Source organism: Lolium perenne, chromosome 4 (genome assembly GCF_019359855.2).
Source record: "Lolium perenne isolate Kyuss_39 chromosome 4, Kyuss_2.0, whole genome shotgun sequence".
NCBI classification, from domain to species: domain Eukaryota; kingdom Viridiplantae; phylum Streptophyta; class Magnoliopsida; order Poales; family Poaceae; genus Lolium; species Lolium perenne.
This window is the reverse complement of record NC_067247.2, coordinates 105621013-105636671: the sequence shown is the minus strand read 5'-3', so window position 1 is coordinate 105636671 and position 15659 is coordinate 105621013. Positions and strand designations below refer to the sequence as shown.

Below are 15659 nucleotides of genomic sequence, written 5' to 3'. Positions count from 1 at the left end.
TTGCCTGATCGATCAATTCATTAACCGATCGAAGCAAACACTATCCCCTAACTGTCATAAGTTTCCGTGTAAAGCTGCTCGGGATCTAGTGGTCCTCCCAGATGTTTATATCAGATCCATCACCGACCACTCTCCATATTTGGCCTCTCTTGAAAGTCTGGAGACATGCAATAATATTCTGCCATGTGAATGATGCTCCCTTCTTATGGCGTGCCCTCAGAATTTTTCCATCTAGATAGTACTTTGCTCTCATGATTTGTGCACATAAAGAATCTGGCATGTTAATCGAACGCCACACCTGTTTTGATACCATGTCAAGGTTAAAAGCATGCATTAGGTCACGGAAACCCATACCCCCATGTCATTAGGAATACGCATTGTCCACCATGCAAACCAGTGCAATCTTTTTTTGTTGATATTCTGTGCCTCCCCACCAGAATCCTGACATGGCATCGTTTATCAAACCTGTTGGTATTTTGAAAACACCCATAGCAAAGACTGGATAATTGGTTTCAAGAGACAGGAATTTTTCTTTCCATCGTTTGAGTCTGACTCCCAGTCTTTGTAGTGCCTTTTACCCTTTGCCATCTGAAAAGAAGTGTGAATAATATGTCTCTCTAGTCATGAGACGATTTCGCTGGAACAAAAAAGTAGGACCCGCAAGCGAGGCGCAACAACTCAGCACCAAAAGTCCGCAACAGTGGCTTCGCGTCCCCGGTCAGTCCATCTCTGTCTCTCTGCTTCTCTTCCCTAGCCCACGGCCGGTACGGCAACGGCACCACCTCCACCTCGCTCCGCCAGCCAGCGCGGGCGGAAAAATTAAAGCGGACACGAGCAAAAAAGCAAGGCACGCACGCACGCACGAACTCCTCACTCCCCCTCTCCTCGCCGTCTCCTCCCAGCCTCCGCCATTCCGATCTCCTCCCCAGATCCACCTTCCATGCCGGGCCCTACCTAGCCCCTAGTCCGCACCCGCCAGCCCCCCCAGAATGGGCCGCCCCAGGATGCTCAGCGCCGGCGGCGGCATCGACCCAATCGCCGAGGAGCCGCACCCGCCGCGCGCCGCCGCCACCTACCCCGACCCCGCCGCCCTCGCCTGCGCCATCTCCGCCGAGGCCAGCGCGGTCCTCGCCGTCATGCGCCGCAGCCTGCGCCACCCGCGCGCCGCCGCCGACGACGCCGCCGCCGACCACCCGCTCGTCGCCTCCCTCAAATCCCTGCGCCGCCTCGCCTTCTCCCCCTCCCCCTCCCCCCCGCTCCCCTCCGCCGCCCTCCGCCCCTTCCTCGACGCGGTCCGCTCCGAGGAGGCCAACGCGGCGGTCACCTCCGCCTCGCTCGCCGCGCTGCACGGGGTCATGGCGCTCACGGGCCGGGCCCTCCCGGGCGCGGCCCTGCGCGAGGTCGTCGACGCCGTCGCCGGCTGCCGCTTCGAGGCCGGCGCCGAGCCCCACGCCGAGGAGGCCGTGCTCATGCGCATGCTGCAGGCGCTCCTCGCGTGCCTGCGCGCCCCCGCTGCGCCCGCGCTCGGGGACCAGCACGTCTGCACCGCCGTCAACACCTGCTTCCGCGTCGTGCACCAGGCAGCCGCCAAGGGGGAGCTCCTGCAGCGGTTCTCGCGGCACGCCATGCACGAGCTAGTGCGGTTGGTCTTTGCGCGACTACCGCTCATTGGCGGCGCTGATGATGATGCGGACGACGGCACTGTCAAGCCAGAGGTAAAAAAAATGTCAACTTTATTTTCATTACACTCTGCTCTGCCTATTATTAGTTACTACCAGTCATGCATCGACTCTACAATCAACTCTCACTCTCCAAATAGCAGAGTTACGAGCTTTGAGGAAAATTGTTTTCCCTGTACCCAAGAATTCAGTAGCACCATTGCACAGTAAATGCTACTCCATCATGGCATTACTCCACTATGAAACACAAGATGCCAATTTCTTTTATTCAACTTATTAATTGTGCATTTCTGCTCAACTGCCAATGTGGGGGGATTGAGACAGACATATTAAACCTAACTAACTGATTATGGTGCAATTGGTCCTGATCAAGTGAGAGGTACTAGCGAAGGTGACTCTTTAGCCTACTGATTGAAATGAAGGTGACCAGGAAAGTTTATCCACCACTCACCTCCTCACGCAGTGCTTCTTTGCGCACCAGATCTGGCATGGTGTCCTCTCTCACCTTGCAACCCAGTCCTGCATGCCACAGCCAGAAACCGATTTCAGCTCCTGGTTTAAATCTGCATCGCACAGTGCAGATCCAGGTATTTGGAAAGGCGTCAAATCTATCATCATCCTCACCATTTGGCGCCTAAGGAAAATGCGTAATGATGTCATCTTCTGAGGAGCATCCCCCCCTCCTTTTCTTTTCTGTTTCTGTTCATTGCTGTACTCTGCCCTTCTTCTTCACGCCTCTCTTCTAATGTATTATGACACACGTATTGTTCAAGAAAAAAAGTTTCCTATAAGTAGACAAAATTTATCTGGTTTTAGGAAGACATTAGCAGTTAACAGAATAAAGTTGTGGATTTGCAGCATTTCCGCCATGTTGAAACAAGTAGGACGCTTGTTTGTCAAGCTTTTAATTGATGCGGCTGGTTATCGCTAGCGACTTTATTCTTTCAAATTCTCTTTATGGAGGGTATAATTCTAGAAATTTTGACAGAATTTTAGTTAGGTTCACGGAACTCCTCATTTTAGGCACCTTGATCTCAATTTGTTTGAGATATAGCGTTCAGTTAAATTCTATGAGGTGATATCAGTTCATTTGGAGATCCAAAAAGTGTTGAAAAAAATCCAATTTTCTGTACACCAACCTTCACACAAGATGTATCCACCATGGCATAAAATTCCCAATCCATTTACTACTCCCTCCGTCCATAAATAAGTGACTCAACTTTTTCTACATACTGTTGTACCTAGACGTATTTTTAGTGTGTAGCTACATCCGCATCTAGAAAAAGTTGAGTCACTTATTTACGGACAGAGGAAGTACTGTTCACCATCAATTTTTTATTTTTTGTTACTTGGTCTGTTCAATTTTGGATATGAAATTCTATGCCAAGATAGTTGTAATTCGTAAAAATGCTGCCAAAAAATTTGTAGTTTTGAACAGCTTTTTAATCTCAAAATGGACCAATCTCACAAGTCACACCTTGTGCGGATCCTATAGAAGTTATCCCCTGGATCCCCTGTTTACTTTCAGCATAATATCCTACATTCTTGGTTTCATATGTCAAGGTTGTGACTTTCCGCACGCCCATTTCAGACCAATAATCTGACTCCTCAATTCCTTATTGTAAGTTCTAATTAATTCCTCACAAACAACGGCTGAACAGCTTAAAAACATGATAGCTTAGTTTTCCTGCTTGAATGATGGAATTGATTGGAATCATGGGAGTTATGCTGAAATGAATGTCAGCATGGAGGATTTAATTTGGTGGCAGAGAATAGAGATGTTGCTGGGGGTGTTGCAGCAGTTAGCTTCTGTACACCCTATGGTTCACATGTCAATGTTTGTAAATATAAATTGTTCTACGGTAGGAAGCCTGACAAGCAGAAATCTAATTTGTTTCAGTTTAATTTTATACCTAAATGCATACAAGAATGGTCTTAACATATTCCAGTTCAAATCCTGAACTTTTTTTATTTCCAACTTGAAATTTTAATAATCTGGCCCTTCTTCATTTAGCTGAGCTGGCCAGGATTATCAGTTGCCAGTGAGATTTTTTTTGTTGTCACAGTATTATTTTTGGTGCACCAAGCCAGATTATTCAATTCAAGTACGCTAACACTAGCTGACAGTGCTACCCCAAGGGAATCCGATCTTTTGCCAACATTGTTCACAACCTCCCAACACATGCCCGTGCACAACCTATGCGGCTTACTGCAACGCTGCTGGTTACCTTTCATCTTCTAGCCATTCCCTTGTAGCCTGCAGTAGTCTGAGTGCTGACAATGCAACTTATGCAATTGTACCACTCCTTTTGGGATCTTTCAAATATTTTGGTGAGTTTCCATCAGAAGGCTGTTGAGTTGTTGGCCATAAAGTTTAAATTACTGCGTGCTGTTATGATGAAGAGTACAGATAATTTTTTTTCATCCAAACAACTGTTCAGCTTTAGAGCAAGAAAAAAAAAATTGACCATTTACACGAGCGAATCAATCTGGGTTTATCCAGATTTTCTAATATCAATTACTGAAATTTCCTTGAGAAGTTTGACTAGCTCCTTGGCATTTATTTCCATATCATGTACCATTTTCATGTATTAGATGGCATTTTTACCCCATTCACCGGTTACTAACTGCTTTCTGCATTGTACTCTGTGTAGATGAGTGGCATGGATAAGAATCACCCGTTTGGGATCGGGCAAATGGAAAATGGCAACGGAAGCTATGCGTCTGAGGCAGGTATACCTGATGAGAATTCTGCTGATGAAAGCGGCCTTTCTGTGGAGCCTTATGGAATCCCTTGCATGGTGGAGATTTTCCATTTCCTGTGCTCTCTCCTCAATGTTGCTGAGCAGATTGGGTTTGATGAAGATCTACCATTGTTTGCCCTGAAGTTGATCAATTCAGCAATTGAGCTTGGTGGGTCTGCAATTGCGAAGCATCCAAAGCTGCTGTCATTGGTCCAAGATGAGCTTTTTCGAAATCTAATGCAGTTTGGGTTATCGATAAGCCCACTTATTCTTTCAATGGTGTGCAGCATTGTGTTGAACCTTTACCACCACCTCCGCAGTGAGCTCAAGATGCAACTTGAGGCCTTCTTTTGTTGCATAATTCTAAGGCTTTCACAACCCCGATTCGGAGCAACATATCATCAACAGGAGGTTGCAATGGAAGCCCTTGTAGACTTCTGTCGACTGAAGAATTTTATGGTGGAGATGTATGCCAATCTCGACTGTGACATAACCTGCAGGAATGTGTTTGAGGAGCTTGCAAATCTTCTATCAAAGAGTGCATTTCCTATTAACTGCCCCTTGTCTTCTATGCACATTCTTGCTCTGGAAGGCTTGATTGCTGTGATTCAGGGAATGGCTGATCGGATCGGGAATGCAACCTCTCGCCCTGAACTCAGGCCTGTGGAACTTGATGAATACGCTCCATTCTGGACTGTTAAGTGCGAGAATTTTTCGGATCCTCAGCATTGGGTTAAATTTGTCCGACAAAGGAAGTATGTTAAGAGGAGGCTAATGATTGGTGCTGATCACTTCAACAGGGACCCGAAGAAAGGTCTGGAGTTCCTTCAAGGCAATCATTTGTTGCCTGAGAAGCTTGATCCTCAGAGTGTGGCTTGTTTTTTCCGCTTCACAGCTGGTTTGGATAAGAATCTTGTAGGAGACTTTCTCGGCAATCATGACGAGTTTTGTGTTCAGGTACTACATGAGTTTGCTCAGACCTTTGACTTCGAGGACATGAACTTGGATACAGCCCTGAGGCTATTTTTGGAGACATTCCGGTTGCCTGGAGAATCTCAGAAGATACAGAGGGTTCTTGAGGCCTTCTCAGATAGATACTATGAGCAGGCCCCGCAAGCATTCGCGAATAAGGACACTGCTTTGCTGCTGTCTTACTCAATTATAATGCTGAACACTGATCAGCATAACATGCAGGTAAAGAAGAAGATGACTGAGGAGGACTTCATAAAAAATAACAGGAACATAAATGGGGGTAATGACCTTCCACGTGAGATGTTGTCTGAGCTATACCACGCTATCTGCAGAAATGAGATCAAGACCACGCCTGAGCAGGGTATGGGATATTCAGAAATGTCTCCTAGCCGCTGGATAGATCTAATGCGGAAGTCCAAATCAACACCCCCTTATATTGTTAGCGATTCTCAGCCTGTGCTTGACCATGATATGTTTGCTATCATGTCTGGCCCTACCATTGCAGCAATTGCAGTGGTATTTGATCATTCGGAACATGAAGAAGTACTGTTGACCTGTGTGGATGGCTTCTTGGGCATCGCAAAGATATCAGCATTTCATCATCTTGAAGATGTTTTGGATGATCTTGTTGTTTCTCTCTGCAAATTCACCACTCTTTTGAATACCTCTTTGGTTGAGGAACCAGTTACTGCCTTTGGAGATGACCTGAAGGCTAGATTGGCAACTGAGACATTGTTTACCATAGCTAATAGATATGGGGATTACATACGTACTGGCTGGAGGAATGTATTGGATTGCATATTGAGACTGCATAAACTAGGGCTTCTTCCTGCCCGTGTTGCTAGTGATGCAGCTGATGATTCTGAGGCTTCTATGGAAACTGTCCAAGGAAAGCCTACTCCTAGCTCAATTTCCACATCTCATATTCCAGTGATGGGTACACCTCGGAAATCCTCTGGACTCATGGGAAGATTTAGTCAGCTACTCTCACTTGACAGTGAAGAACCAAGATCACAACCAACTGAGCAGCAACTTGCTGCCCACCAGCGGACTCTTCAGACAATCCAGAAATGCCGCATTGATAGTATATTTACAGAGAGCAAATTTTTGCAACCTGATTCACTGTTGCAGCTTGCCAGGGCTCTGATATGGGCTGCAGGACGGCCTCAAAAGGTTGCCAGCTCACCAGATGACGAGGACACCGCAGTGTTCTGCTTGGAACTGCTGATTGCCATCACACTTAACAATCGAGATCGAATTGTGCTCCTCTGGCAAGGTGTATATGAGCATATCGCCAACATAGTTCAGTCCACAGTCATGCCATGTGCTCTTGTGGAGAAAGCTATTTTTGGACTTCTGAGGATATGCCAAAGGTTACTTCCATACAAAGAGAACCTTGCTGACGAGTTGCTGAGGTCATTGCAATTAGTTCTCAAGCTCGATGCACGTGTAGCGGATGCATACTGTGAGAACATTACACAAGAGGTTGCACGCCTTGTCAAAGCTAATGCTGGACACATCAAATCACAGATGGGCTGGAGGACTGTAGTTTTGCTGCTCTCTATTACAGCTCGCCACCCTGATGCTTCAGGGGTAGGCTTTGAGGCCATCATGTTTATCATGTCAGAGGGTCACCTTTCAAAATCCAATTATCCCTTCTGCATTGAAGCATCAAGACAGTTTGCTGAGTCTAGGGTTGGTCTAACAGAGAGGTCCATTCGTGCCCTGGATTTGATGGCTGACTCTGTCAGTAATCTTGCCCGGTGGTCACAAGATACACAGGGGCCAGGTGAGGAAGCTGATAAAGGATTTGAAATAATCAGGGAGATGTGGCTCAAATTGCTGCAAGCGCTAAAAAAGTTGAGCTTGGATCAGAGGGAGGAGGTGCGAAATCACGCATTAGTTTCACTCCAGCGATGCCTAACGGCAACAGAAGGGATATGCCTCCAGTCCTCCACATGGTCACATGCTTTCGACCTTGTCATATTTGCTCTGCTGGATGATTTGCTGGAAATTGGGCAAAATCACTCGCAGAAGGATTACAGGAACATGGAAGGATCCCTGGTGCTCGCCATGAAGCTTGTAGCAAAGGTCTACCTTCAACTATTACCAGATCTCTTTGGATTGAGCAGCTTCTGCAAATTGTGGCTGGGAGTCCTTAGTAGAATGGAGAAGTACATCAAGATCAAGGTCCGCGGCAAGCGCAGTGACAAGCTTCAAGAGCTGATCCCGGAACTTCTCAGGAGTATCCTTGTTGCAATGAAGAGCAGAGGGATCCTTGCGAAGAGGAGCACAATAGGGGGTGACAGCTTGTGGGAGCTGACATGGCTTCATGTGAATAACATCTCGATGGGTTTGCAGTCCGAAGTTTTCCCAAGCCAGGAGTATGAGCAGCCAAATAATGTCAGTAGCCCAAGAGGGGTGAACAATGTTGAGGCTCAGAACTAGAAGTTCACGGGTTGCCTGACGGTCTAGTGTGCCATGCAGCATGTGTTTGACCAGCTTGTTTGCTAATCCATTGAAACGTGAGGTTTTGATATTGTAACTGCATTTCGCCTCCATTGTAAGTTATAATTGTATGCATCTATTCTAGCGTGCTGATGGACCTGTAAAATTGCTCGCAGTTGCTGTTGTTGTGTAAAATTGTGACAGCAATATGAGCAGATTGACATGTTGTCACTGCTGACTTGAGCAGTTGTGATACACGTATTACACTCTTTTAAAGGTCGGGAGACTACTCGGCCTGTGAGAGCGTCCTCAGCAAAAATTGCTCTTCCGTTGTATATACCTGTTATTGTTTAGGCAATGGTATAGTCGAAGAGTTTAAATGCAGAATAATTTAAGGATTGATCTGCAGGTTTAGGCAATGGTATAGTCGAAGAGTCTAGAACGAGGGAGAAGATTCATGTGAGTAAACTTTAACTGTGTTTTGTTATGCCTTCAGTGGATGCTACAATCTGTTCTTGATTGGCCTAAAAGTCAGTTGTTTGCTGTTACTGTCATTTGCATGTATGCTTTCTTTTGTTCTACTATATGGTACACCTGCTTTGATTGGATTTGTCTTACAGAAAATCTGGATGAACCAAACTTGGATTCCAGATGAACTAATGCACCCTGCACCGAGAGGTTGAGAACCGGATTGGTTGGAAGCACAGCTATTCGGATTTCTTTGAGCTGTTCTGTTTTGAATCATTCCATTAACTCATAAAGTAAATTTGGATCTAGGGCAGAGCCACCAGTCTGAGCACCACTTTTACCGAACCAACCTATCGCATTTGGGATTAGTAATTCTCACAGGTGAAATATTCCCTTTCTGTTCCTTACTGATCAGGCCATACGAGGAGAATTTTGGCTCACATTTTTGCTCGGTTGGTGGTATGTGTCTAGAACGCAAACACCAGAGGATGTAGCAGCTGCTGCAAGGATGAATGATTTCCACAATGGATAGTATGGCCTTCTCTGCATCTCAAATTTGACAGGAGCTAGGATTTGCATGTAACTACATCTAAAAGACATGTTATCATGACACAGGTATATGCATCCATTGGTGCATGGAGATTACCCCCACCGATGTGGAAGAATTTATAGTCCAGGCTACTGTCCATCACCGCTGAAGAGCTGAAGAGAGTGTGGATCTTTCGATTCTGTCAGATTTAACCACTACTTTGCTGTATATGTGAGGGCTGATCTTTTCAAAGCTTGATTTGAACTTGACTAAGAACCTTAAGTTATATATGTTATGTACCACAATGAATGAGAGAAATGGATTAATCTAACAATTCCATAAATGTATCCTTGCAGTGCCATTTGTGAACTCAATGAATCAGGTATTTGCCGATATAATTCATTTCACTAAATTTTGCTGGGAAGTGAAATTTGTTTCCAGCATAACTAAATCAATTGTTTGTGTGTGTGTGTTGCTCAACTTAAACCCTAACAGTTGCTATTTGGGTTGAAAGCCGATTTCATGACATCCATGCCGTGGGCTCTGAAGAAAATACTGGAGCATCTCCAGGTCAAATACAAGAACCCCGTGGTCATGATCCATGAGAACGGTAAATTCTAACCTAATTTTCAGCAACCTGATTTATCATCAACCCGAGAAATCATCAACATTTCATCACTTATCTCTGTGTTTCCTCAAATGTTCAGCCCTCACATATACAACCTGATTTATCGAATGCTATTTGATAAATACTCCTTGGAGTCTATGTGTTGACGACTCGCGGTTCCTAAGGTCAATGAATCTCAATCAGGGACATTAACATGAATAACGGGTCATGTAGCCACTGTTTCCCAGGAGAAGTGTTCACATGTTTGTTACTCATGGAGTATTTTGTATGTGGCCCGTGTTTTGCAGAAGGTTTAACTTTTGGTGCTGCTTTATGCAAGTTTGGATCCTTCTCAAAGTGTGTTTGTCTTGATCATATTCTTTTTGCAAATTCTTATCCCAAGCTAGTTTCAAAGTGTAGTTTAAATCCTATGAGAACGTTCTTTGCAAATTCTTATGCATTGACATATTAGTCCACTATTCTTTAACTTCACTAGAGGATTTCAAACATCGACTCGGATCCCATCATTTTTCTTTATTCAAGTACAAATTCACCAGGAGCATACAAACAAGACAGTCGCAACTTTTACATTTTCTTTTGTTCCGTAGAGATATATCTAATTGTTGAACTTCCAAACAGACTTTCGCATCGCAGTTTCAATCATGAACTGAAAGCCAGATGATGGCAGAAGGAGATGAAGTGAACAATTTACAATCACACAGCAAACCCGTAACATCTTTTATTGAGTTGCATACTTAAATACAATGGACATACAACCCGGAAGCAGTGCAAAAACCTGCGACAGTAATTCTCGAGAGGATTCAAATCCTTGGCAGTTTCCTCAATAATCACAACCACCCAAGAAAGTATGTGGGAGCTCCAAGACCTTCAAGGATGTGTTGCCCCTCCCTGCATATGATCAGGGACTGGTGGGGGATTGACCACAGGGATATCAAGGCTGCTGCCTTCTCCTTCCGGGGAGACTTCCCGGACATCAGCGATCAATGCTTCTGGCTGCTGGAAGTCACCCCATTCTGCATCGCCAATTGGACGGATGTCCACCCCATCCACAGCGAGCTGGACTTCGGTGCTATCGCTAGAAACCAGGACTGATCTTGAATCACTTACGCATGCTTTGTCCACATCATCATCTGATGCATCGACGTGCTTTGTCAATGGAGGGGAGTTGTCGGTACCAGAGCATGATTCAGATCTCTCTTCGCATACTTGTTTTGTGCTGCTTTGGTCTCTGCATCAGTACAGTTTATCTCTTAGTCATCAACACTAATAATGCCTAATCTAAATTCATGTCAACAGATATGACTACATTCTATGCAGATTTCACTTTGAACTTCTGTGTAAAAGGGATAAGACAAGTAAAAACCTCTGCACTTGTGATTGGAGAACACCAATAAGGGCTAAAAGTTCCTCCTTTTCTTTCTCAACAGCATGCAAATTTTCAGCAGCTTCCTTTATCCGAACGGCAGCATCCGCTTCAGACACCCTTACCTTCTCCTCTGCTCGGGCAATAGTTGCTTCCTGTATCACCGCTTGCTCTCTAGCTTTTCCTAGTTCAGTGCGCCACATATGAGCTTCCTGAAATGCAGCATCTCTTTCCTTCAGCAATTGGTCCTTCTCTCTGCTCAGGCTAATTACCTTCTCTTCGGATTGCCTTAGCTGCCATACATCCCATTAACCATATTTAGCATCAGAGTTCAGTGCAATTAAATTTTCAAAAATAGTAAACAATAGAAAAATATAATATTAACCTTGAGCATAGATTGTTCCATTTGTGTTTCCATTGCCTTCTTCAGGCGCTCAATCTCAGTACATAGAAGTCGTCTCTGTTCATCCAGTGTATGAGCTGCAGAAGCTGCTGCTTCTGCAGCCTCTGCAGTCTCTGTTAATTTGTCTGCTATTTCCCGAATTGTAGAGTCCCGAGCACGGATGTCCTTAGCCAAATGCTGCAACTCCTCATCTTTCACTCGGAGCGTCTCCTGGGGAACATTAACACAGTACACAAAGAATTGACCAAATCAATGGATAAGGGATCATGCTCTCGTTACACACCATACAAACTATTGCCAACAGATTTAACCATTTAACATATTTAGCAATGGTAGTCAAGGTTCAAGCGATTATATGCTGGTCAGTATAAATTTAGAAGGATGCCATGCCATAATATACATCGAACAATTTCCACCACAGGAAACAAAAATGCAAATCGTAATTGCATTTTATAGGAATGGGGCTAGCAATGAATTTGCTCCAGATTTATTGAGAATATATTAGTCTGGCCTAAGACAACCAAGCTAGCATTACATGGGTAGTACCAAAAATTAACAGCAGGATGCATTTGTTAGTTTATGATGGCGATATAAGCAAACCCTTACAGAGAGTAGCATGTCCGCAGTCTTCAATGACCCATATCAAATTAATGCTAGTGTTATAGTAATGAAGTGTGTTTCATCAATAAGGGGGGGTTGTGTGTACATTGTGTTGCAGCACCCCAGTTTAAATCAATTAATAGAACACTTATTACTCCCGTTATGTCAAAATGTAGCGCGTCTTGATTTTTTCAAAAGTCAAAGGATGTGAAGTTTGACCAAATATGTACTCCTCATCAATTGCTACAACATCAAATCAATATTATTAGAATCCTCATGAAATATACTGTCATATTATATGTATTTGAAAGTTGTAGATGTTATATTTTTTTAAATAATTGGTCAAACTTTACATCGTTTGGCTTCTGAAAAATCAAGATGTACTACACTTTGGGATAATAGATGCATATAATCAAGACGTAACGCACGAGTCATGACAACTCAATGGTGAACCATTGTGGAAAATTGTGTTCGTAGTCACAGCAGCCACAGTTAATAACAAATACTGAGCAAGAGATCGAGATGAGAGATTTATCGCTAGGTTGAGAGATTAATTATTACCTTCATGATGGTTAAATCATCAAGTTGACCCTCATTTGGATTATTTGTACCCAACCCAAGAGCTGCCCTCATTGAAACCTTCAGTGCAGCATCTATCTCCTTCATGGCCTCCAAAGCAGTTGCGTTAGCATTAGCAACTGCCGTCGCAACCGTGCCTAATGTAGAAGGAGAGCCATTCCCAGCTAACGAATTTACTGCCTCTTTATGCGCTTGTAGTACTAACTGTGTTGCACTGTTAATTAAAGCTATCATCAGTATCAAATAATTCAGCTATATGGACTCTAATAATTCAGCTACTGAAAGGAGATTATAGCATAGAAAATTAGCCCTGCACTATATAAAAGTAGTTGATCCAGGAATCCTAAAGTTGAAAGCAGTTCATGGTAACATATAATTCAGTAATTCTTTGGTTCCATTCAAAAAGGTTATCTTCTTGTTATGATTTACTGGAATACAGAATTAAACAGGGGCATATATAGCGTAAATGCGCAACCTCTAATCATAAGCAAGTTCGATGAATCCATGAATTTGCTAAATTGTTGAGGTCTTCACCATGAGCGTACTAGATTCTGGTGGGATAACAGTGGTATTGCTAGCATTCCATGGTCACATAGGCGATAATCCCATTGCATTAATTGAATGGATCACAGTGGAATTTGTGTGTTTTGAGTTGGGCTGGGTGATTGCACTTGATACTATAGTCTATAAACAACGTAGACCTGTAATGCATCAGAAAACTTACTGCAATGTAGATACCCAAGCTTTGGCAGCACCAGGAGTTTCAGCGCAAAGAAAGTAATCCTTTTTCTGAGGAGTTCCAATGTCTATACAAGAGTAAAGGAATACTAAAAACTAAAGAAATATACTCAGCTTGTAAAAAACAATAAATACTTAAAGCTCTCTGAGATTCATCAGACGTATATAGGATACAGAAACAGCAGCCGTCATACTTTGGCATCCCGCTGTAAGGTTTGAAGTGTTAGTTACACAAACTTCAAAACTTAGAAAGAATATGCAAATCAAAGTTTGTGTTCAAGGACTAATCTTACTGAAAATTTACAGGAGACAAAGTAATGGTGCTTGCAGCATCAAATAAAATGGATCCCTTGACAGCAGTTTCATTCCTCCGAAGTCTGAAACAACAACAAAAAAAGCACGCTAAATAACAAGATAACTATGGAAATTAACTTGGCACTCTCAGTTACAAAACACAAAATGTTCCATACTTGTATTCCATCTTTCCAGATGTTGGGTCCAATATTATCCATCTTTCATTCCATTTCCGTAACTGTTTGAAAGAAGAAAATATCAGGTCAAAAGCAAAAAATTAGTACTAGATAATTGCTCACAAGTAAAAAAGCTAACCCAAGGAAACTCATAGGTGTATTCACCAGAACCCTCTTGAATTGATTTGGGCACAGTTATTCACAGGCTGTGGCTATCAAATTGTAATGCCTAGGTATATCGCAAGTAGATGAATACCAAAACAACACTTGCCCTTGTATGGTCTTCCCAACCAACCACGGGTCCACCCTTCTTACCACCAGTCCACCACCATCTTGTGGTACAACTCATAGTATCAATAACTAGCATTTCCATCAGTTATACTAAAGCCATCAAAACGTCAGTTTACACATCGAGCAAGACTCAATTGGCTTTCCCTTTACACTCCCTGTTCGAATCAAATACAAGAACTAATTCGTGCACAAGGACACAGGGGCAATGCAGTTGCTACTCGTCAAATTTCATATAATCCCTAGTACATCGATCAAATTGTATTAGTAAACTGAACATAAAAACCACTGTGCTATAATCAGACCCAATAAAACCCAGCACAAACAGTACATCAACGACTTCCCCTGATACACTAAATTGAGCCCCAGGACCGAAGTTTTCCACGCCTTACACCCCATAGTACCTCAAATCTATCACCAAAATCGACCACTTATACGCCTAGTAAGCCCCCATAGTGTAATCCACCACCCTAAAAAAATGATCTTGGAAGCAAAGAACCGGCATACCGTCTCAGATCGCTTCAGCAGGGGACCCTGCAGCAGGTACCTCCCGGACCCCGTCGACAGCTGCCGCTTCACCTTGTCCAGGCTGCTCTCCGCGTCTCTAACCCTCTGCACAATCCCCCGCAAGCAAATCATCATGAAAGATCAAGAAAATCTAGAAAAATCTGGAGCAGGGCGAGAGGCTGGCCGGCGTACCGGGGAGCTGCCGTTGGTGGCCATGGCGTGGGGCGGCTGTGGAGGTGGCGGGGCTAGGGTTTTGGGGGCGGATGTTGGAGGCGGCGACGGCGACGGCGACGGGGCCGGTAGGTGGAGGCTCGTGGGGCGGAAGGTCGACCGGCCGGTGGTGGAGGGCGTTCAGATCGATGGAAATTTCTGTGCCGGAACGGAAATGATTTCTGCTACGCTACCCGAGTGTACCCGCGAGTTGTGCTGGCCATGGAGCGTGGGCCCGCCGTGGGTGTCAGTGGACAGGTTCTTTGTTTGTGGGGCACGCCACGACTGACTGTGCTTTCCTGTCCTTTGTGCAGAAGAATCGTCGAGTTCGACTAGTATCCGCAAACTTTCGTCTAAATTTTTAAAATTTTACATTTTACTAATTTTTGATAGATGCAGCTGATATTTATCACTGTCTTGTTAGTGATTTAAATCCAAACAAAGTAGTCGCGACAAATTTAAGTTTCAAATCTCAACCAAGCAAAATCTAGAAATAGGAAGAAGCTTTGGGGGGTTTGTAGGTCTCTATATGCATGGTGATTATCTCCGAGCTCCAGTTGCCTTCAGAACATTCAAATTAAACTCGCCTTACTGAATCTAGCTCAACAAAACCAATTCAGGGATATAGTATGTGACATGATAAAGATGAGATGTAGACACTGATGCGATCAAGCTTAAGATGTTTCCTTCTCGCCTTCTCGGTGGAAAGTGAAAGTTCAGAGATGGTAAACCTAGAGGGGGGGTGAATAGGTTTCTACAGATTTTAATTCTTTCTTTTTAATATTAGGCTTTGCGGAATATAAAGGTGAGCCTAATACAAACTAGGTGACACAACCTATATAAGGATACAAGTAACTCGAGCGTGAAGGCTCTCACAGGCAGTTATAACACAAGTAAGGAGTTCGGTTAGAGATAACCGATAGGAAAACGCTGTGAAACCTCCAGGGGAAACAAACGTTTCCGTCCTCCACATCCAGAGCACGCCACGCGTCCTCCTGGAAAGCAGGCGAGACAGGCACGTGGATAGGGCCCA

The 15659-nt window shown here is 44.1% G+C and overlaps 2 protein-coding genes across 2 annotated transcripts; one reads left to right on the top strand and one right to left on the bottom strand.

Annotated features, from left to right (window-relative positions):
* Positions 1-737: 737 nt before the first annotated feature.
* LOC127293549 (ARF guanine-nucleotide exchange factor GNOM-like) lies at positions 738-8233 on the top strand. The gene is made up of 2 exons (XM_051323192.2): positions 738-1715; positions 4334-8233. The coding sequence occupies exons 1-2, from the start codon at positions 990-992 to the stop codon at positions 7841-7843; spliced, it is 4236 nt and encodes a 1411-aa protein (XP_051179152.2). The 5' UTR covers positions 738-989; the 3' UTR covers positions 7844-8233.
* Positions 8234-10142: 1909 nt separating this feature from the next.
* LOC127293548 (uncharacterized) lies at positions 10143-14810 on the bottom strand. The gene is made up of 10 exons (XM_051323191.1): positions 14609-14810; positions 14417-14521; positions 13622-13683; positions 13445-13528; positions 13326-13357; positions 13138-13219; positions 12396-12627; positions 11217-11444; positions 10832-11124; positions 10143-10696 (listed from the first exon to the last, which is right to left on the bottom strand). The coding sequence occupies exons 1-10, from the start codon at positions 14630-14632 to the stop codon at positions 10336-10338; spliced, it is 1503 nt and encodes a 500-aa protein (XP_051179151.1). The 5' UTR covers positions 14633-14810; the 3' UTR covers positions 10143-10335.
* Positions 14811-15659: the final 849 nt, after the last annotated feature.